This window comes from Esox lucius, chromosome 16 (assembly GCF_011004845.1).
Source record: "Esox lucius isolate fEsoLuc1 chromosome 16, fEsoLuc1.pri, whole genome shotgun sequence".
Lineage (NCBI taxonomy): Eukaryota > Metazoa > Chordata > Actinopteri > Esociformes > Esocidae > Esox > Esox lucius.
This window is the reverse complement of record NC_047584.1, coordinates 34755447-34779904: the sequence shown is the minus strand read 5'-3', so window position 1 is coordinate 34779904 and position 24458 is coordinate 34755447. Positions and strand designations below refer to the sequence as shown.

Genomic DNA, 24458 nt, shown 5'->3' with positions numbered 1-24458 from the left:
TGTTTCTAATGACGTTTTTATTTGTACTTGAAAATGAATGCCATAACATTGAACAAAATACTAAGAAACATACAACAACTTTCTCAGACCAGGTTCAAACATTTGCAAAGTACTTAAAAGCATTTGAGAGGCCCTTGATTTAGCACAGTAATGGTGCATTTTAAATTTGCTCCATTGTAACAGCAGATTGATTCAAAGTTTTTCAAGAATTCAATTAATTTCACCCAGTCTGTTTTCAGTTGTGCTCTAAACGCTCAAACAGTTGTAAACTTGGGTTGCCATTTTCAGGTGGAGCTGATTAGAATCTGGGCTTCGGGATCTGGGGGTAGTAGTCAGTCAGCAGAGATACCATCAGACCCTGAACATAAAGAAATTGAAAGAAGAATGAATGAAAACAGGGGGCACAGAATCTCTGAATCCAGTGGGGTAAACAAGTTGCAGACTTCAGGTAGATAATACTGAATGCAAAGGTGTGCAACCAAACATCACATAAGGTTAGGGTTAGGATTAGGATATATGGGGTTAGGATTAGGATATAAGGGGTTAGGATTAGGATATAAGGGGTTAGGATTAGGATATAAGGGGTTAGGATTAACCCTAGAAGCCCCGGAAGGGGTCAATTTGAGAAAAATAAAAACTCTTTGCGGCACTCAAACTTACAGGAAGCTCCTTTTAGGAATTCTCCTAGATATGCATGCTTATTTCTTATGTAAAAATAACCACTGGAAATATGAATTTAAAACAATTTAGCCATAATTTCTCCAATATCCGGCAATCTTGTTTTATTGTTTTACAGCAGTAATTCTCCTCTTTCAACAGGTGGCCTATTCCCCACTAGATGGCGCAACATTGTGGTTATACTGATTAGTCTGAATGCGTTTGTGCGCATGTCAGGGTTTACGTTAGCTGGCAAATGCAGGCAGTATCAGGTGTAGTTTTCCGGCAGATGAAAATATCAACGGCCAAAATTTCGGGTGGTAAATATGCCAAATAAATAATTACTGATTTAATGCATATTAAAATAGCCTAATATTGTGTGACCTACATATGTTACCAAGAAGCGAGCCTCCACTCACTTTGACAGTACGACATTACTAAGTGTTTGGTTGTGGGATTAAGCAAAACGTGTTTTAACGTTTAAAATGCAATGGACAACATTTCAATGGGCATTATCTAATTAGAACATATGATTGGAAATTACTTACAATATTTGCCAAAAAACTGACAAATTACTGAAATGTGTTGGGGTCTAATAATAATAATAATAATAATAATAATAATGTTGCAAAATTAGGCTACATTACAGTGCATTGCCAAACAATTCTATACTAGGTTGAAACATTAAGAAGCAAACAGGTTTAAGTAATTGATCTGAGCCTATAACTGAGCAGAGCATGTCAAACGCTCTTCGGCATGCATGGGCTAGACATCCTATGGAAACAGACATAATTCGCTTGGTATTTGTTGAGATGTTTCTAACATTGGCCTAAAATCCCTTATTCAGATGGGTTAATTTTTCAAGTTTCCTTTCTGAGTCAAGGTCAGTGCCGACACGGAGGTAACACATTTGCCTAAAACTATAATCGTTAGAATCGTATAGATTTTTTGGAGAATAGCTAGACATCTTTGTGAAGCGTTCCGTATCTAGTTTGTGTTGCTATGGGTATCATAGAGAAATGCAAAGTTAGACCAATTCTGGATACCATAACGCATTGTATGTACTGGTTTCTTTACCCTATCTTCTGTTTTTACATCGAATCCTGGTCGGTATATCACAAATGATGCTTCTACTACGTCATGTCGCCTTGAAAACGTGACCTGTAGGAAGCAAGAATGCTGGGAAGGGGGAGGTGGTCATTTGATAGGTCATTGCGCAATATGTAGCCATTGCTTCCCAATTGTGAAGGATCATTGTTTTCGCTTTAGTTTTGCAAGACAAATGCTTATTTACAAAGAAAACAATTTTAGAAAATATATTTGAACGTAACTAAGATGCAGAGGAATGGGAATCTGTCCAGGACCAGGTAACGCAAGTGACCATTTCGGATCAGATATGCTAGTGGCACTAGTGCGACATGACCCACCTGGATAACAAGTAGGTTGCTATTTATGATATTTAGCACAGATTTACGTCATTTGCATTATAATAATGATGTAAAAATGCAAGACATGCTTATGTACAAAGAAATACATTTTAGAACATGTATCTGAACATGACTAAGAGGCTGAGGAATGGGAATCTGTGCAGGACCAGGTAAGGCATAGGTGTTAAACTGGTTCCGTGGAGGGCCAAATGTCTGCAGGTTTTCACTCTCACCTTGTACTTGATTGATTAGTTGGGTCACTAATTAGTTAGTTTGTACTCTCATCTGGTTGTTTAGGTCTGAACTGGGAACCAATTTATAGGAAAAAAATAAAACCTGCAGACACTCTGGGAAATGCGAGTGACCATTTTGGCTCAGACATGCTACTGGCACTAGTGCGACATGACTCATCTGGATAGCAAGTAGTTTGCTATTTATGATATGAAACACCGTATTACGTCGTTTGCATTATAATAATGACGTAAAAATGTTGTTCTGTCAATACTAGAGGGATGTTTTCATTAGGAAACATAACTAGAACCTCACTAGTAGTCCTCTGCTGACATCTGTTGGGTGTTTGGTGTAAAACAGAATAATAATCCACTCAATATCTTATAATACCTTTGAAATCATGTTCGATTTCCATCTGAGTGTAACTGATTTTTTTGGTAGAACACAAATGTCACGTTGGTTGTTTTTTTTTTTATTCATTATTTGCAGCCTAAAACACATTTGTCACTAAACGCATGGGCCTTTCAAAATAAGTGAATGAAAACAAGTTTCACAATGTTGATTTTTTTTTTGTTATTATATCATTGCAGAACTGTACTCCGTAGAACCTTGTTTTTTTTTTCAAACACATGCATTTCTAAATTGTGTCCCACAAGTCTGTTTTTATGGGTTGTTATTGTAGTTGAGAGGGTTGTGATTACCTGGATATACAATACTTCATGATACCTCTTACAGAAATGAATGTAGAACCCAAAATGTCTGGCTGAAATCACCTTAGACCCTGAAGGGTTATTCGATTTAACTATTCAGACTTCTTCATTTGTGGCATCAATCAGAATCAAGTAAGAAACAACTTTACTCTGATAAAAGCTGGATGGTAAACTGCGTGTGGCTTAGTAAACAAGAAACCAGGCAAGCCTAGTTCAGCCGGCCCGCAATAGAAAGTGTTGCCATTGAGATTCAAACCCAGGTCGCCCACATGAAAGCCTCTGGTTGTTAACCACTACACCACGGAGCTGTACATTTACTGGCTGTCAGTATAGACTCGTCCCTACCCAAAACAAATCCTTTTTTGCCACTAGCTGTTTTAATAGTTAATTGGCCATTTGTGAATGACATTGATACAGTTAAACTGACTAACGTTTCTTACCAAGAAATAGCATATATGTATGGCGTTTGCCACTGGCCGTTTTAACAGCGTATTAGCCAGGAATAAGCTTTCCAACTATCTACCTACTTACTGGAATAGTCATATGAAGTGAGAAATTGCTAGCGAGTCTGCCAAAGCTATTTTATTTAATGGCATAAGAACATTATTTCATGGCAAAACAACATACTTTTTTCTTTAATTCGTGAATGACATTTATACAGTAACAATCAATAAAAGGTGACGATAAATACATTTTTCCATCAAGTGAAAAGACGAGAGAATCGTGGAATCTCCCAGAAATAATTAATGTTGTTGCGCTCAATAGATAGAAGTTAAGGCTAAAAATAATGTAACTAATGTATGTTGTAGCCAGCAAATGTGTTTGTCTATCCTGACCCAAAATGCATGCACGGATGTCCACCAGAAACAGTTGCAATATAACAGTAACAATATAACTTTTATTTCAGGCTATAGATACTGAAGGTTTTAGCCAGCGAAGTTCGTCTATATGGAATAATTCATAATGCGTACTTCGCTTCGCCTGCGAGGAGATACCAACTCGGGACCTATAGTTTAAAGGTGCGCTTCTCCAACCACAACGCTATTTAACAAGGCGCACTCAGTCAGTCAGGCACTCACTCAGTAAGAGACATTAATTCTTCTTGCACAGCTCCGCTTACATGGTCAGGCAAAAAAAGTTACTTGCATAAAATTACAAAATTCTGTTTCTGTGATTTGTGTCAAACACTGAGGACTGACTGAGGTCAGCTTACCATGATGGTCCATTTCCTGTTCTCAGCCTCAGGGAAGACAAGCGAACGAGAAGAGTAGAACACTTGGTCATCCACCTCTTCCTGTTTCCTTGGAAGACAGTGGAGAAACGTCCAGTCTAGCTTTGCCACATTTGCAGTCTAGGATGGAAAGAACAATGATAAATTGGACCGTTCGAGATCTTTGCCCTGGCACATGCATTAAGGGTTTAGCGGTAGAGGATAGCATGTTGGGTTCTGTGGTTGATAGTGGTGGGTGCCTGGGTTTGTTGTTCTGCAAGAGAACACTTATCAGTAAAATTACTATGGAAGTCTACCTGCATGGTGATCTGGTAGCCGTGGAAGTCCTTGATCCTTTGTTTCTTCTCATCCTCCTGGCCCATGCTGACCCAAGTATCTGTCACCAGGACGTTACTACCCCTAGCTGCCTCCACTGGGTCAGAGGTCAGGAACAACTGGGTGCCATGCTAACACAACACACACAAAACGTAGGATATTGAAATATTGGTATTGACTGACATCAAGACATACACACCCATAATGCTACTAAGCTGCACGTAACGTCCATTTTCAGTTTCCTCTATTTTGGGTCTCTACTCTCTGAGCATGCCCCATCAAACAGTTCTTCTCAGATAAGCAACTAATCACAATTAATTGTTGCAAATGAAGAAAGCAATGTGTAATATCAGAAAATTACTTCGTTTGAAAAGTAACACCTTATAATACACCCCCAGGTCACAGTTGGTATGTTTTTGTCTTTTTCTTTAATCAATTCAAAGTAGCGTAAAAGTATGTAAATGCAATATTTGGTTCTGTGACATATTATTACATTTTACCTACTCCGTTACAATTGTCTTCAGTAATTTGTCAAAAAAAAAGTAACATTTTTTGTTTTGTGATTTGATTTTGCATATGTTCCCTCCTGCTCCTTTGAGTCTACGTAGGAGTGTGAGCGCAGACATATCTAATTAAATGGCAGACACACATGGAAAGTGGTCAATTGGAGGACAGTGACGAGGGAAATTCCAACCCTTGGCCACAGTTGCAAAACCTGTTTCAATATAAGTGTAAGAGGCAACACAGTAATCATGAAATGTTGTCTTTGTATCATCAAAGACAACCATCTCTGCTTTCAAAAACCCATCATCCAACCTCCACAAACACAGAGGTATGACTACCTAACTGGCTAGCTCTACCTGGCCAGCTAAATACTATCCAAATACTAATCCTAATACTATAACAGTATATCCTAATGATAATATAATATTCTTGCTAACATACAACACTGCAGCTTGTTAGTATATGTAACAGAATTCAGGAAACTGGGCTTAAGTCAAATGTCACTATTCTGAAAAAACATGTTCTGGGACATTGTCTTTTTTGCAGAAAGGCCTTCTTGAAGTTTTGAATTTTAAGGTGACTTCATTAACAAGTATGCCAAGTGTGAATACGAGTAAAATGTAAAACTCAAACCCTTGTTTAACCAGTGGAAAATACATGGCTGTTCCTGTATTGGCTGAGATAATGAAGGGGCTGGACATGCTGACATACTGAGTTCTGATTGGTCTATCAAGTCATAGGTTTATAACATGACTAATTGGTCAGTATCATTGCGATCCTGGGAATTTCAAACATGGACAAGTGCGAACGCGTTGCTAGAGCTCTCAATCACTTCCCTGAATTTAGCTGGCATGGTTAACAAATCTGATTGCTAACAAGTTGTGAGAGAATACTTGCTGGAGGACAATGATGCCATTACCCTGTCAGACTCGAGAGATTAAATAGGAAAACGATGAGGAAACCCCAGACATGGATACATTTCAAAACATTCTCAGAGAACGAGATGTACAGTGTTGTCACAGATGTTGACCGTGTGATGGAATCAGTGGAATATCATGCAGTGCATGAGGAGGAAATTGACAAAATACTGGCTTTTAATTGCAAATGTGGAGAGGGCCGAAAATAATATGCTGTTGTCTTGTATAAAACAACTGTCCACGGATTACTTTTACAAAGGGCAACTATGGCATCCATGACAAGAGACAATGGAAAAAGTAAACAGACCAAACGTAAACAAAGGACTTGCAGAGATATTATGTTTCCACTGTCTTTACAAAAGTGTGCAAATCACTTATTTTGGTAATTACCTACCTGAATGACCAGTCATTTATCCAGGTGGGTGTGTGATTATGACCAGCTATTATAAGTAGACAAAAGTCAGTACAGTAAGACTGCTAAATGTCTCAGTGGCTGCCCACCTGCACGCAAACTATCTGCACTTACATTACTGCTACTATTTATTATGAATCTGGCTAAGCTACTTTCAGTCCGCAACGAGGCATGCCTCGTTATACTGCGGTGTGAGAATGTCAACACCCGCCTGAAACTGTAGTTATTCAAGCCTGCGTCTGTATTTATATGGCCAGAATAAAACATTCAAATTGGAGGAATATTGTCTACTATAATCCTATTCATGGATTGCTAAATTGCTGTGTTTGATTCCATGTTGCTGCACTTGATTGTTATTTCTGAGAATGTTAATTTAATTATAGGTCTACACACATTACTCTTGGTAAATTTTTATTATTTAAACTGAAATACAATTATTTGACTAGAAATATAGCTGTCAATTACAACAATTAAGTTAACATTTATATAGGGTAATAGCAGAATTTGAACAAGCGAACATTACTTATTGCGTCATTGATGCTACTTTTAGCACAAATATTTCCTGAAGACTGCATCTTTTTGTATCAATAAAAACATCTTAAAATAAAAAATGTATTACTTTTACCACCAGATTTTTGATATGCCACAGTAGACCCAAACAAAAATATAATTCAAGGGTTTAACATAGCTCGTTTAGAGGAAAATAATGATTAATAAAATGTATTTTGAACAGAACGTTATTTGTTTATTTACTGTACAATGGCCTAAAGTCGACAAATTACTGTTAATTACTCCACATTAACCCAGAGAGTGACGGGTTGCGATAAAGTAAATCTGAGTGCTGCCAGCATAATATCCTGCTGCTAAAATAACTAATGAAGCCTGGAATGGCCATCACTACTTGTACTGTCACATGCCTAATCAGATATTACATAGAAATAAGGTGTAATAAAAAAAAGAAAAGAGTCTCTAAATAGTTGACAGTTTCTGACAACGGAAATGTTTTATAAATGCTACACCTATTTAGGAAAAGTCATGGAAGAAGGGTGTAGCTTTCGAAATGGTATCTTCCAAATTAATTGCATTGACAAATAAATAAAAGTTAGACTACAACAGTCAGTTAAGTAGGCCTGACAATTTTATTTTGAGGAAATAATGACAAAAGCAATATAAAAACCCAGATGTTTAATCAATATTTAAAATAATGTACATTCTTAAATGTGTATAGCCTAGACAATGATCTTTTTGCACATTCCAAAATTGTTTCCACTCTGAATAAGGCATTTTGAGACCATTGTTAGAAAGTTGTCAGAGCGTTTAAGAGCTCTGTGGAAAGTTATAGATAATTTACTGAAACTCCTCTGCATCTAAATTTCAGCATGTTTAAATCTTTTTGAGAATAATTTTGCAATGCCCCATAATGTAGCCTAATATTTGCAACATTATTTAATAGACAAGTGGATTTCAGTCGCATATTTGTCTTATCAAAATCGGCCAATATGGCCGTTAAAATTCCCGAATTCCGGCCATATAGAAGAGCTATCGGACATGTGTTAAAAAGCCATACTGTATAATAGCTACACTTAAACAGCAACAAAACAAACTGTGATCCAACAAATGTTTTAAATTTAAATTAGGATTAACTCTTCACAATCATTGAACTGAGGATATAATCTACAGTATACCTACTGTAGTGCTGTCGCAATTATTAGCTACATAATTGCCTGATCAAAATAATGAGCCAGATCGCAATTATGTTTATAGACGAATCTTTTTGCACAATATTTTGATCCTAAAGTCATGTTTCCACTCTGAATAAGGGATTGAGGTCAATGTTAGAAACGTCAAATACCACGCGAATGTCGTCGGTTTCCATAGGATGTCTAGCCCATGCGTGCAAGAGAGCATTTGACAGGCTCTGCAGAAAGTTATACTATTGGCTCAGATCATTTACTGAACCACGTTTGCTGGCCAGTTACACCATCACTAGTTGTTTTTTTTTAAACCGGCCCTGATTATGTCTGCTTCGCCTTTTTGGGAGTCGTATGCTGGAGTTGCTGCCGGAGTGTGCTGCTTTTTATTCTCATGCCAAGATTAGTCATATGACTCTGTAATGTGTTATTGTGAGAGTGAGTGGAGACTTTTCTTGGCAACAGATTATATAGGTCACACAATATTAGGCTAATTAATATGCTATTAACCCATTTACTTATTTGGCATATTACCCACCGGACATTTAGGTGGTTGATATTTTCATCTGCCAGATAACTACACCTGATACCGGCAAAAAGCCTTTGCCGGCTAACGTAAACCCTGGGGCATATAAGGACAATTTTATGGGCTGAAATATGTGCCACCAGAAACTGAATTTGAATTATTTATATTTGAATTTGAATTGCTAAACTTGAATAATTGCATTGAAAAACTGAATTTGAATCACAATTTGAAATTGTATTGTTTAATTTGAATAATTGCATTGAAAAACTGAATCTGAATTTTATAATTTGAAATTGAATTTATTCGTTTGGATCCGAAGTCCAATAAAATGTGATCCTCACTGAAAATTAAACTCTATACATCTTCACATTCACTTCTCACAATTCAGATTCAGTTCTCAAATTCAATTTCAAGTTACTGAGACAGACATCCGGGTAGTTGGAGGATGAAGGAAGAGCAATCGAGCGCAGATCGATAGATAGCGTTCATTGGCGCATAGGACTCCTCTTGGGCCAAACAGCACATACGTTTTGGAGCATAGTACATGAAACAAGGAAGAAGCTCTTGCTTTGCCAGTGGCCGGCCTTGACCCAGAACGCCCAGACTGGTGTGACCACCATGGATTCGGCTGGGACAAATACGGTAATTACAATTTAACATATCTACGATCTTTTGTTTAACTGTGGTTAATGATATATCTGTTTTGTAGAAACAGGGGAAATTAAATCTTTCTCTCGACGTTGCAAACACAGTAGCTAATATCCCGGGTTTTTATGGTAGCCTACTAACAACATCTTTGCCTGGTGTTTATTATTTCTAAACGTTTGCCTCTTCTTTCGGTGAAAATGTTGTTGCAAACGTAACTAGTGCTAGCCGCCGCCAAGTAGACTGGTCATGTCTTCAGCGTGATTGTTTAACTACTCCTTGTGATTGTCATTGACACCGTCAGGGTATTGCTTACTGAGAGGGAGGGAGAGTAGTAAGCGTGACTGTGTCGCTGTATTTGGCAGGTGCTAGCATTATGTAAGGCCATAAACTTCAGGGCAATTACACCATAGCACTAGCCCTATTCATTTTACTTGAATGCATAGCTAATTCCGGTTGACTTGAACACAAAAATAGCACATTTACTCTTCGAAAGAAAGCTGACTGTTCTCCGTATTCGCAGGGAAAATATAAAGGGATGGTTTTTAAAACTAGCAATCCAGTAGTGCTTTCATTATTTTGTTGTGAGCATTATCTAGCTAGCGCTACAATAAATATGGGCTAGTAGCTAGAAAACCGTGCTTGCCACTATATAATAACATCATACTTTGTCAACTTAGTGTAAAAACAGTCATGTTTATATTAAATGTAATAGTGCATATGGTATTGTGGTCTATATAGTGCCTGTTGTATTCATATTTTGTTTTATATTGATATAGCTAGCCATTTACTTGAATAACTTTTTGCAATACATTTTTTTTGGAATATGGAAAACATCCCACTTTGTAATTTTTTATTTGGTAATATTTAAGTTTCCATGTAGATTTCATTATCATTGTGAGTACTTATGTACCTGTGCTGGTAAAGGTAAACCAAATATTTAACGTGATTGTTTGCTTTCTGTCTCTGAAAAGATGAACATCCAGAGGCGGGTGACACAGTAGACTATCCAGGTCACCTGTCCCCCAGGATGTTTCTGCAGTGGCTCACAGGACAGGGCCACCTTCCTGTCTTACCAGAAGAAAACTTCAGTCTTTGTGCAGTTCAACCACACCTGTGACATCCTGTATGGTTCACATACAGTTTGCTACCCAACAGTCGCTGCATGTTGTAATACAATCCACCTACCTGTTAAGCATATGCAAACTTCTACTGAGTTCAAACAAGTTGACAGAGGCCTTCCATCTAGGGCAGGCATTTCATCAGGTTTAAGTGAAATGTTTCAGTTTCAAATATGCATATACAGGGGCTGGTCATAAAATTAGAATATCATCAAAAAGTTGATTTATTTCAGTAATTCCATTCAAAATGTGGAACTTGTATAATGTATACATTCATTCCACACAGACTTATATTTCAAGTGTTTATTCATTCAAAAAGTGAACCTTGTGTAATGTATACATTCATTCCACACAGACTGATATATTTCATATATTTCTTTTAATTTTGATGATTATAACCGACAACTAATGAAAATCACAAATTCAGTATCTCAGAAAATTTGAATATTGTGAAAAGGTTCAATATTGAAGACACCTGGTGCCACACTCTAATCAGCTAATTAACTCAAAACACCTGCAAAGACCTTTAAATGGTCTCTCTTTGTAGTCTACAGAACTAGACTATCATGGGGAAGACTGCTGACTTGACAGCTGTCCAAAAGATGACCATTGACACCTTGCACAAGGAGGGCAAGACACAAAAGTTCATTGCTAAAGAGGCTGGCTGTTCACAGAGCTGTGTCCAAGCACATTAATAGAGGCAAAGGGAAGGAAAAGATGTGGTAGAAAAATGTGTACAAGCAATAGGGATAATCGCACCCTGGAGAGGATTGTGAAACAAAACCCATTCAAAAATGTGGGGGAGATTCACAAAGAGTGGACTGCAGCTGGAGTCAGTGCTTCAAGAACCACCACGCAAACATATGCAAGACATGGGTTTCTGCTGTCGCATTCCCTGCGTCAAGCCACTCTTGAACAAGACACAGCGTCAGAAGCGTCTTGCCTCGGAGAGGACTGGACTGCTGCTGAGTAGTCCAAAGTTATGTTCTCTGATTAAAGTAAATTTTGCATTTCCTTTGGAAATCAAGGTCCCAGAGTCTGGAAGAAGAGAGGAGAGACACAGAATCCACGTTGCTTGAAGTCCAGTGTAAAATTTCCACAGTCAGTGATGGTTTGGGGTGCTATGTCATCTGCTGGTGTTGGTCCACTGTGTTTTCTGAGGTCCAAGGTCAACGCAGCCTTCTACCAGGAGGTTTTAGAGCACTTCATGCTTCCTGCTGCTGACCAACTTTATGGAGATGCAGATTTCATTTTCCAACAGGACTTGGCACCTACACACAGTGCCAAAGCTACCAGTACCTGGTTTAAGGACTATGGTATCCCTGTTCTTAATTGGCCAGCAAACTCGCCTGACCTTAACCCTATAGAAAATCTGTTGGGTATTGTGAAGAGGAAGATGTGATACGCCAGACCCAACAATGCAGAAGAGCTGAAGGCCACTATCAGAGCAACCTGGGCTCTCATAACACCTGAGCAGTGCCACAGACGGATCAACTCCATGCCGCATTGCTGCAGTAATTCAGGCAAAAGGAGCCCCAACTAAGTATTGAGTGCTGTACATGCTCATACTTTTCATGTTCATACTTTTCTAAAAATCCTTTTTTGTATTGGTCTTAATATTCTAATTTTCTGAGATACTGAATTTGTGATTTTCATTAGTTGTCGGTTATAATCATCAAAATTAAAAGAAATATGAAACATATCAGTCTGTGTGGAATGAATGTATACATTATACAAGGTTCACTTTTTGAATGGAATTACTGGGATAAAAAAAACTTTATGATATTCTAATTTTATGACCAGCACCTGTACATTCAGACTCAAATAGTAATAGATAAGATATTTGTGCAGTCTTTTATTTCATTTTTTGTCAAATCCAGTTTGTATATGTTAACCCAATTCACTGTTCATGAGTGTATTAAATGACCCAGTGTGCATGGCTAATTGATTTGATATTTTAGATCATAAATCATTGTTAGCCACATTGAATGTTACAACACAAAAAGCATTTCCACATGTGCATCGCACCATTACAATGTTTGTCAGAGAAGATGTCCTTCAATATGTTCTTTCCCACTTCCCTGTGGTTGTGTCAGCGAGATAGAAGTCCGATTTTAAAAATTTGGTGGACTATAAGGTGCCTGGATACATGGGGTCCTAGACTGGACTTAAGCAATCATGAATTATTAAAAGCCTTTAGTCCTCTGATTGGCACAGGCATGACTGTCAATGATGGTGAAGTAGGTACAAGGCATGTGCGAGTGTGGTCAAATAAATATATTTTCCAAAACTATTTGAATGAGAAAGGGGATCAATGGCAAGGCGTAGAGTTCTCGGTCTTCAATGGACATTCCATTTCTGGCACGGTAACACCTGTGTTGGCAGAGTTATGAGAGAGCCCTGAGCTCTCCCAATCAATATCCTCAATTAGGATTCCCTAAAACCAACAGAAGATAGTATTAATGAATTGTTAACATACATCATCTAGTAATGCAACCCATTTCATCAGCTGTAGCTATTCTTTTCGGATATGACTGACATACTATGTATTAGATGACATCATTTCATACATTAATAGTAGGATATTATTATTAATATTTATTGTGGGACTAATAATATTCCAAATAGGAGATGTGAGCTACAGAGAGGTAGCTGGTAACAATCTAGAAGTGGTTGAAAGTAGTAGGTTTTCATTGCAAGGAAATGTAATTGCTTAATCATAAACAGATTCAATTATCACTGATTGCTATGGATTTCATGTCAAGTTGATATCAAATGTGATGGAGGCGATGGATGAGGAACCACCAAAATTAAGGAATAGTAGCAAACCAATTATATTTGTTATGTGATTACAAGCCAACTAGTTATGAATGTAACAATATTGCCAGATAGGTTTCCTATACCATGTTAACAGTAAAAACTAATTTGTAACTGGTTGGATCGTGCCCATAATCACTATAACGTTAAGTTTCACCTTGCTCAACTTTGTGCAGATCACAGCATAAGTTGGTCAAAAATGTATCTCCAAAAGAACAGCTGGGTTGTTTTAAGTCACAGGTGGGACTGGCAAGTTAGCTAGCACGATGCCTTCTATTTCTAGATCTTCTTACTAAGTTAACCGGTACTTATCTGAGCTAACGACATGATCACTGTCACTAGATATAAAGAAATCATTGACTTTCACTCGGTGCTATTCACTGACAGTAAAACAAATTTTGAAACATTTTTTATTGTACGCACTGCTGTTTGTAGACTAGCTCCAGCGCTCCTTGCTGCGTTGCTAAAATAATAGCTGAAACAATGCTATCGTGCTAGTCATAAATATAGAACAATGGTGCTAGCTAGTCGTCTAATGTAATTGTAAACATGATTTGTGTATGCTCGCGGACGAAACGTTTCTACAAAACAGCTATAACATTAACGACAATTAAACAAAAGATCGTTAGATCGTAGATATGTTAAATTGTAATTACCGTATTTGTCCCAGCCGAATCCATGGTGGTCACACCAGTCTGGGCGTTCTGGGTCAAGGCCGGCCACTGGCAAAGCAAGAGCTTCTTCCTTGTTTCATGTACTATGCTCCAAAACGTATGTGCTGATTGGCCCAAGAGGAGTCCTATGCGCCAATGAACGCTATCTATCGATCTGCGCTCGATTGCTCTTCCTTCATCCTCCAACTACCCGGATGTCTGTCTCAGTAACTTGAAATTGAATTTGAGAACTGAATCTGAATTGTGAGAAGTGAATGTGAAGATATATAGAGAGTTTAATTTTCAGTGAGGATCACATTTTATTGGACTTCGGATCCAAACGAATAAATTCAATTTCAAATTATAAAATTCAGATTCAGTTTTTCAATGCAATTATTCAAATTAAACAATACAATTTCAAATTATGTGATTCAAATTCAGTTTTTCAATGCAATTATTCAAGTTTAGCAATTCAAATTCAAATATAAATAATTCAAATTCAGTTTCTGGTGGCACATATTTCAGCCCATACAATTTTCCTTATATGTAGGCCTAGTAATGAGGATTTGGTGTGGATAATGATGGGAAGTCCTGGGTGATGTGATCAGAAACAAGTGTGCTTAGTGATATATTACTCAGTCATATGACTAAGCTTACATCTTTTCTAACATGCCCATTAAAATAGGAAATCCCACACACCAGTCATAGAACAGTTCTGGTGCCCCTAATTATTGATGATTGTTTGGCTGGTTGTGCAATATATTTTGGGTTTTATTAAAGTTCTCTGACACGCAGTTTTTATGCAAGTCCCTATAGCAATGCCTCAGGTGTTGAAATAAGTTTGTTGCGTTTCCACATGTTGTTCCAACCACTCTCATACAGGTTTTTACATATTACATTAGTCTGTGACATCTCTCTGGAACCCAAAATATTCCCAAATAACAGAAGATGATTTTTCAGAACCAAAATCATCCCTAGTCTCTCTCATTGTCCTCTGGTTTCTTAATTTTCTTCCTCTCCTTAACAGCAAGACCTACTCTACACTATTCTTTTGCAGTGCACTCGACGCCACATCTTCAATGTTTCTGAATGATTATAATTTAATAGTCTCTTCAACCCAGGCATTTTATTATTTTATACGATTGTGGCCCTATAACTGTACTTTTGTAAAGTACTTTATTACAGTATTGGGAAATATTAAGAGTACTCACTTAAAAAGATGGGACGTGAGAGGTGTGATCAGGAAAATGTATTGTAAAGTTTGATTGACTGATAGGCGACATACAGCTGGACATTATAACTGTAAATGTTTTGTCTTAAAATAGCAAAACATCAGGGAAAAAAAGTGTTGTAAGAGCGCTTGTACTGTAGATGTTGTGACCACACTGTGCTATGATTATAGCAAGGATGGCACACCAGTCAAAATAATTACTTTGATTGTAAAAAAATAAATAAAAAAAAACACACGTTTAGAAATCACATGTTCAAATGGCAATGTTATTATGATTTTGATTCATCTTTTTCCCACAGCCCTGGACTGAGATGCTGGTGAGAGAAATGACTGAGGGAAAAGATGCTGACTCTCCCTAATGTGTCCGACCAAGCACAAAAAAAGTTGCTTGCAACATGTTTCATGTTGTAAAGTTGCCTGAAAAGGTTTGAGACCCCTTCAAGGATTCTCACCTTTTCTGAGAGTCTCTTTGCCTCCTGAAGGACACTGCTGTCTGGATCATAACCCTGAGAATAGGCAGGAAGAATGACAGATTAGTTAGAACTCAACTAGCACTACGCTTTAAAGGTTTGAACACCCAAGAGAAAACACAGGCAGAGCGGCCCAGTTCATATAAAAGGAAAAGATAGGCAAAGAAATAAGCGAGAAGGAAAACGGAGGCTGGTGAGTGGGGAGTCAGTGGCTCATTGTTTAGAGAGTAAAGCGTGTAATTGGAAAATTCCCAGATCGAATCCCACCTGGAACAATTGTCTTTGTGTCCCAGGGAAAGGTACAGGGGGGCAAAAAAGTATTTAGTCAGCCACCAATTGTGCAAGTTCTCCCACTTAAAAAGATGAGAGGCCTGTCATTTTCATCATAGGTACACTTCAACTATGAGACATAATGAGAAAACAAAATCCAGAAAAACACATTGTAGGATTTTCAATGAATTAATTGGTAAACTATGGTGGAAAATAAATATTTGGTCAATAACAAAAGTTCATCTCAATACTTTGTGATATACCCTTTGTTGGCAATGACAGAGGTCAAATGTTTTCTGTAAGTCTTCACAAGGCTTTCACACACTGGCTGGTATTTTGGCCCATTCCTCCATGCAGATCTCCTCTAGAGCAGTGATGTTTTGGGGCTGTCGCTGGGCAACACAGACTTTCAACTCCCTCCAAAGATTTTCTATGGGGTTGAGATCTGGTAACTGGCTAGGCCACTCCAGGACCTTCAGGTGTGTTTGGGATCATTGTCATGCTGAAAGACCCAGCCACGTTTCATCTTCAATGCCCTTGCTGATGGAAGGAGGTTTTCACTGTGACTGTTTGAGGTTGTGGACAGGTGTCTTTTATACTGATAAGTTCAAACAGGTGCCATTAATACAGGTAACAAGTGGAGGACAGAGGAGCCTCTTAAAGAAGAAGTTACAGGTCTGTGAGAGCCAGAAGTCTTGCTTGTTTGTAGGTGACCAAATACTTATTTTACCGAGGAATTTACCAATAAATTCATAAAAAATCCTACAATGTGATTTTCTAAATTTTTTTCTGTCATAGTTGAAGTGTACCTACGATGAAAATGACAGGCCTCTCATCTCGTGAGATTTTGAGTGAAAACCTCCTTCCATCAGCAAGGGCATTGAAGATGAAACGTGGCTGGGTCTTTCAGCATGACAATGATCCCAAACACACCTGAAGGTCCTGGAGTGGCCTAGCCAGTTACCAGATCTCAACCCCATAGAAAATCTTTGGAGGGAGTTGAAAGTCTGTGTTGCCCAGCGACAGCCCCAAAACATCACTGCTCTAGAGGAGATCTGCATGGAGGAATGGGCCAAAATACCAGCCAGTGTGTGAAAGCCTTGTGAAGACTTACAGAAAACGTTTGACCTCTGTCATTGCCAACAAAGGGTATATAACAAAGTATTGAGATGAACTTTTGTTATTGACCAAATATTTATTTTCCACCATAATTTACCAATTAATTCATTGAAAATCCTACAATGTGTTTTTCTGGATTTTGTTTTCTCATTATGTCTCATAGTTGAAGTGTACCTATGATGAAAATGACAGGCCTCTCATCTTTTTAAGTGGGAGAACTTGCACAATTGGTGGCTGACTAAATACTTTTCTGCCCCACTGTACTTTATCCTACATTACTCCTACAAGTTACTTTGGATAAGTGTCTGCTTGATTACTAAAATTTAATTTTTTTTAAAGTGTAGGGGTTGAAGGACAGAACATTGTATAATCAGACCTCAGGAGTGGCGATTCTGAGATGGACGCCCAGTTTGGCTGCAGTCATCATGAAAGAGTGCAAGACGTTGTTCCCATCTCCGATCCAGCTCACAGTCAGCCCACTCAATGAGCCATAATGCTCCTGTAAAACACAAGGGCAACGTGAATCTGTCTCGGTCTATATCTGAAACATAGATAAACCATTTGCAGCAAGGCTACCTGAAGGGTGAGGAAGTCAGCAAGGATCTGGATGGGGTGGTAGAGATCAGAAAGCCCATTAATGATGGGGATGGATGAGTCCTTCACAAGATCTTCCAAAGTAGTGTGGCTATACACTCGCGCCAGGACTATGTCACACAACCCAGAAAGAACCCTGCTCCACCGACACACAATACAGTTAGATACCCAAGGTGATGACAACTTGGCGTCTATCGCTGTGGCCCTCTGTTAAGCATGCAGGTACCCTGTATGTGTGTTTGTATTTCCCCTCCTGCCATTTCCCCAGGTGTCCTTTAGGTTCCTGATTGTGCTCGTTGGTGTTTCCCACCTGGCAGTCATGAGTGCATCGCCTGACTGCTGAGGTGGACCAATCAGTGGACACCCCTCCTAATTGCACCACCTGTTCCTTTTTCCATTACCCAATCACATTAAACATCCCTGGTTTAAAAACCCAGTCAGTTGGGTCTCCTAGAGAGACTTATGCTTTACCCCACATGGACATAGATACACACCCTTTTTGATAGACAGACACTTTGTTAATTCATACATCACGTAGTTTAGCACATACATCTCACTTTGTCCTGTTAATGTGAGTATGCATTGCTGGGGTGTTTTGTTTAGTGTTGTCTAGTTAATTGTTTGCTGTTCAGTCCTTGTTCTACCTGTGTGTTTTGTTTGTCCCTGTGAAAAAAAATGTTTTAGCAAGTCACCCTTGGGCATACACAACCCGTAGGAAAACGCTGTCTAAAAACAATAATTTGAATTGAGCCGACCACCCACTGTATTTTTGTATTGGTTAGTAGTCAGCTAAGTGGTTCTTGAGGCAGGCAAGTTCAGTATAGGGGTATTTGGACTATATTATTTAATTTCTTGGGTTCAGCTCAGCCAATTTTCCCTAAACCCTTTACTGTGTTTATAATAACCAAAGCTACCGTCAAAGATAAAAACGTTTGTGTCGTTTGTTCTCACTGTTCATTTACACTACAGTAATTTGCATTAGTTTTATGTTACGGGCCTCTGTTCTATCCACCCTAAACTGCTAGAGCCGCAGGGTTCGTAACATAATGTGGGGGCTCATCCGGGATTTGAACCCAGGACCTCTCACCATTTGTCAAACAGATTTCCCTTGTCTCTAGTGAACTCCACGTAAGTCTGGGTAGAGTACTTTTTATGGGACCTAAATCTCTGTCGATATGCCTCAGGAACAAGCTCGTAGGCACGAAGAACAGTTGCTTTGACTACATCATGATTCAAACGGTCTTGAAGAGGTAGCGCTGACAAAACCTCTTGGGCTTCGCCTGTTAATTTACACTGGCACAGTAAGCACCATACCTCTTGAGGCCATTTCAATGCTACCGCTATACACTGAAACATGCTAATATAAGAGTCAACCTCTGACTCTGAACACTGGTACCAAGGTGATCTGTCTGCTAATATCAAAAGTAATAGAAGACCCCGCTGGTGAGGATGGCTCACTAGCAGACACTGCACGAGCAGAGGCTAACCTTGCTGTCTCTGCCTCCAGTTCCAGCTTACACATCTCCAGTTCTCGATCAAGTCTACGCGACTCCTGTTCGGCCTCAAGTTCAAGTTTACGCATCTCCAACTGGAGAGTTTCTCGCCTGATCTGTGCTCTCTCTTCTGCCTCCACTTGGAGCCGTGTTGAACGGACATCCCTTCTGGTGTCACTGTCTGACAGCGGGGAGAGTGGGTCAAACCGGGGCAGTGTGGCTGGAGCCTTGGCCTCGCCCTCAGATGGACGGGCTTACAGGAGCAGCAGCCACATCCTGTACAGGAGCAGCAGGCTCAGACAGCGGCAGCACTTGCTCCTTCAACAAAACACCTAACAATCTTTCTGACCTCCGCTTTAACTAAACTCTTCGGTATGAGAATGGAAAAATGGTCAGCCAGAGCCTGTAGATCCACTCTACTGCATCTATCAAAATCCTCCCACGTGGGATTAGTCAAAAGGGCATCCAAATCAAACCATCCTAAGCCCCTGAAGGGGGTGGAGAAAAGGGGCTGAGTTGGACCCAAGGAATGAAATAATATAGTCCAAACACCCCTAAACTGAACTTGCCTACCTCAAGAACCGCTGAGCTGACCACTAACCAATACAAAAATACAGTGGGTGGTCTGCTCAGTTCTAACTAGTGTTTTTAGACAGAAGTTCCCCTACGGGTTGTGTATGCCCAAGGGTGACTTGCTAATAAAAAAAAAACACTTTTCCCAGGAACAAACAAAAACACAGAGTATCTATGTCCATGTGGGGTAAAGCAAAAGTCTCTCTAGGAGACCCAACTGACTGGGTTTTTAAACCAGGGATGTGTGATGTGATTGGGTAATGGAAAAAGGAACAGGTGGTGCAATTAGGATGGGTGTCCACTGATTGGTCCACCTCAGCAGTCAGGCGATGCACTCATGACTGCCAGGTGGGAAACAACAACAAGCACAATCAGGAACATAAGGGACACCTGGGGAAATGGCAGGAGGGGAAATCCAAACACACATACAGGGTACCTGAATGCGTTACACCCTCGTTCCTTAACCTGGCAGTGTCAGCGCTGCTCTCGTTAACTCCCAGGTGGATGTCCTGAGAGGTCAGAAAGCAGGGGTGTCCTCCCAGCAGAGCAAAACCTGCAGGTAGTACATATAAAGGGGTTTATTAAAACATACAAGATGTAACTATTGCTGACAGAACTACATTGCTTACTACAAATGGAAGACAGTTGTATCAATTCTTCAAAATCCATTCATACAGTTGTGTTCAAAAGTTTGGATACCCTTGGAGAATTGGTAATATATGTAAAGAAAGCATGAGTAAGCAGGGAAAACATCTCTTATGGGATTCATATTCAACTGTAGGTCATGACAGAATGGCACAACCATAAAACAAAACATGGCAACAAAAAAAAAATGTACTGACCCTTGTTCAAAAGTCTGCAAACCCTTAGTTCTTAATACTGTGTATTGCCCCCTTTAGCATCAATTACAGTGTGCAGTCTTTTGTAATAGTTGTCTATGAGGCCCTGAATTCTAGCAGGTTGTATAGCTGCCCATTTCTCTTGGCAAAATGCCTCCAGGTCATGCAAAGTCTTTGGTCGTCTTGCATGAACCGCACGTTTGAGTTCTCCCCAAAGTGGCTCAATGATACTAAGGTCAGGAGACTGTGATGGCCACTCCAGAACCTACACCTTTTTCTGCTGTAACCTCTGGAGGGTCTAGGGTTATAATTTTCTGATAACATGCTGCATTCATCTTGCCATCAATTTTCACATGATTCCTTGTGCATTCAGAGCTCACACACCTCCAAAACATCAGTGAGCCACCACCATTCTTCACAGTGGGGATGGTATTCTGTTCACTATAGGCCTTGTTGACCCCTCTCCAAACATAGCGCTTGTGACCATAAAGCTGTTTTTATCTCAACACTCCAAATTACAGTGTACCAGAAGCTGTGAGGCGTGTCAAGGTGTTATCGGGCATATTGTAATCGGGGTTTCTTTCTGGCAACTCGACCATGCAACTCATTTTTGTTCAAGTATTTTCATATTGTGCTCCTCGAAACAACCACACCGGTTTCCAGAGCAGCCTGTGTTTCTCCTGAGGTTACCGGTGGGTTTTTCTTTGTATCCTGAACAATTCTTCTGGCAGTTTTGGCTGAAATGTTTCTTGGTCTACCTGACCTTGGCTTGGTATCAAGAGATCCCTGAATTTTCCACTTCTTAATACGAGATTGAACAGTACTGACTGGCTTTTCCAAGGATTTGGGTATCTTTTTATATCCTTTTCAATCTTTATAAAGTTCCATTACCTTGTTACACAGGTCTTTTGACAGTTATTTTCTGCTCCCCATGGCTCAGTATCTAGCCTGCTCAGTGCATCCACGTTAGAGCTAATGAACTAATTGACTATTTATACTCAGAAACTAATAGCAAATTAAAAAATCCACAGGTGTGGGAAATACACCTTTAACTGCCATTTATACCTGTGTGTGTCACCTTGTGTCTGTAACAAGGCCAAAATTCAAGGGTATGTAAACTTTTGATCAGGGCCATTTAGGTGATTTCGGTTATCATTGTGATTTAAAAAGGAGCCAAACAACTATATGATAATAACTGGCTTCATATGTTTACTATCCTTAAATAAAAGAGTGGTTTTTTTGCATGATCAGTCATATTTCCAAAATCATTGCCAAAGTTTCAGTTTCTGCCAGGGTATGCAAACTTACAAGGACAGCTGTATCTGCATTGCAATGTTGAGAATGTTTATCTGTACACAACCACACAAAGGTGAAACACAGTGGTGCAGATGGAACAAAAAAGTGAAACACAATTACACTGCTGATAGGAGGAGAGTCTGTCTTCTCAGCAGTTCCATTGTCTCCTGTATAAGTCCTGACTCTCCATTGAGCTTGGTGACAACATGAAGCACCGCTTCCCCAATGCTTCAACCCCCACATCCACACATTTTATAACCATTATTTTACCAGTTAAGTACGCCAAGAACATATTCTTATTTACAGCAATTAGTATTAACTGTATTTTTTAAAGACAGAACAACATTTTGGACCTTTTCAGCAATTAGTGCCAGCAACTATTAGTTTACTGGACCACTAAGTTGTGTTCAGATTGCTCAAAGGAACATCTTTGCTGTATCTTTTTAAGCCGCAATCATTCAAAATAATGTTGCAATGCATTCCTAAAAGATATTGCATGACTCATAGGAGTGTCATGAGGATATTGGATACTTATTTCAAAGTCTTAGACACACAAAACCCCCAACATAAACAAATGTAACTCACACCTGTTTCTGTAGAGATTCTAGTTCTGGTGCTCCTCTTCTCAAATATCATGGCAATCGACTTCCCTTGAAGAAGAGGAAGGTACTGAAAACAAATGACAGTTAACTCGGTTCTATGCAATCCCTTTGTACTATACATCCATCTTTTAAAAAGTTAGTTATATGCCAATGTACCTGCTTTTCATATTTGATCCTGTGTTTTAGGTCCCTGGAGACCCATAGAAGATGTTTGATCTCATCTGAACTGAAATCTTTCAAAGTCAAGAAACTACGACCCTTAAGGTTAACAGGTGCTCGAGTTACTGCTCCAATGCTGCAAAAGTAATGAATAGAGGATAAACCAGATAGCGCCCCAATCATATTTTTAAATGTGCAATAAAAGTTTCACAAACACATAATGCCACATTATGGAAAAAGTTTGTAGCGTATGTAGCTTACATTGGCAGCGTTTTAAAACACGCATCTTTTACTAAGCTAGCCCATTTGTTATCTTACCTAAAGTTCTTCAAATTGATATTTTGGATAGTCTTCAGCCCACAGAACCATGCATTCTTTAGAGCAAATATTTTAGTTGTCATGGCAGATTGTGATACTGGTTTAAATGATTAATATCTGGAAAGCAAACAATAGCTTCACGAAAGCGACAGCACCAACTTGGAAGGTTTGGGCAAAAAGCACGCGGAACGCATGCGGTGGTTGATCACGAACCCTAAATGGAGGGGGGCGGGTTTCAACCTTGATAATATATCCTCATTGGTTATTGGTTCCTCACAGTACTGATGTTGACGTTTCACCGTGGCCACGCCCCTCTACAGAGGTTAGGTAGTAAACATTCCTTGGCCGTTTATCGAACCGAATTTATACAGCCATATTTGTGTGTGAATTTTGATATTTAAAAATTTAAATACATAAAAAATCCTTGGCCGTTTATCAATCCGCGTTTTTGTCCATACGTGTGTACATGTGAACTCGTTTGACGTCATCTTTCATGCCCCAAGTAAGGTTCCGATCCAAAGAACGCAAGTTACCAAGAACGCATCAAATGCCCGGATGTGTACTTGATCCGCATCTTTTATGGAGGATGCATGGGTTGGTGACTTGATAAGCGAAAACGCATCTGATATCCCAGAAGTCATTGCAAGATGTCAGGAGCATCGACATCATATATAAAGGCTAAACGTTCAGTCACTTCCGGCATCACCGGTGGCGGTCTTGTCACAGGCAGGCTTCCTGGCGGGCTCTGTGGTACCTGATGTAAGGTGAGTGATCAGCACTAACACAAATACTCTTATCTCGCTGAAACCTTGACGGATTTACAAACGTTATTAACGTGGCTATAATTCTGAACGCTTGAAAATGTTGAAATTGCAGCTTTTCTAAAAACGTCTAAATCGTGCAGCTTAGTTGGATCACGGCTACTTCAGCAAGTTATCAAGGCAGATATCACAAACGAGCTGTTCGATTAGAGGTTTTACTGACACCAATAACGATTTCATGACAACTAATCTTTTGTCTAAATTACAATTTGTGGATGTGGTTGTAGTTATTTGCTGGCTAATAACAATAAGCTTTGAGTGGGACCTATGGCAGCTAACGTTACAGTTTAGCTGTTAACCAGCAAAGTTGCACATGATTTTCAATCCGGTTGGTTCCTGTGCTGTTTGAAGGACAGCAATATGTCCTGACCTACAGGTTCAGCCAGGACCACTTGGAGCTTCTCTTCAACTCCATCAGAGCATCTGGTAGGGTTCATAATTTATATTTACCAGCTGCAACACTAAGTGATAGTGTCAGCAAATGCTTGTATTGTTTTCATGGTCCATATGTTTTTTTTTTTACTTTTGGTAACATGTTTTCTGAAGCCATACACCCTAAGACAAACCATTTTGAGTATTTAGAAAAATGCCTGTTTGACTATTTGTTTGCAGAACTTATCACTGATACAGTCTGAATTGTATGATAATGTCATTCAACCTATTTTATGTGGAAAGATCATTCAGGGGTGGCTAGTTCTAATTAGTCTTTTTGTAAAAATGTTTTAAGCATAAAACATTTTAAAGCATGTATTGAATATCTGTGTACTATACTTGTATCTTTTTTATTTATTATTTTTTTAAACGATGGCTGGAATA

The 24458-nt window shown here is 39.1% G+C and overlaps 1 protein-coding gene and 1 long non-coding RNA gene across 2 annotated transcripts; both read right to left on the bottom strand.

Annotated features, from left to right (window-relative positions):
• otc (ornithine carbamoyltransferase) lies at positions 1–23038 on the bottom strand. The gene is made up of 10 exons (XM_010868892.5): positions 22822–23038; positions 22501–22639; positions 22330–22411; positions 20073–20160; positions 17524–17677; positions 17324–17446; positions 15541–15594; positions 4553–4702; positions 4239–4376; positions 1–358 (listed from the first exon to the last, which is right to left on the bottom strand). Exons 1-10 carry the CDS (start codon positions 22902–22904, stop codon positions 299–301), a joined length of 1071 nt encoding a protein of 356 aa, XP_010867194.3. The 5' UTR covers positions 22905–23038; the 3' UTR covers positions 1–298.
• Positions 12228–13911, bottom strand: LOC117592836. The gene is made up of 2 exons (XR_004574607.1): positions 13861–13911; positions 12228–12824 (listed from the first exon to the last, which is right to left on the bottom strand). It is a non-coding gene; the product is annotated as an uncharacterized LOC117592836 (long non-coding RNA).
• Positions 23039–24458: the final 1420 nt, after the last annotated feature.

What these genes read in the sequence shown, in the direction of transcription:
- otc (XM_010868892.5), bottom strand. Translation starts at nt 22,904, where the DNA reads ATGACAACTAAAATATTTGCTCTAAAGAATGCATGGTTCTGTGGGCTG. An exon ending in GGATCAAATATGAAAAGCAG is followed by an intron (nt 22,412 to 22,500) that starts GTACATTGGCAT and finishes ATTTGTTTTCAG; the next exon opens with TACCTTCCTCTTCTTCAAGG. An exon ending in AGCAGCGCTGACACTGCCAG is followed by an intron (nt 17,678 to 20,072) that starts GTTAAGGAACGA and finishes TCGGTGGAGCAG; the next exon opens with GGTTCTTTCTGGGTTGTGTG.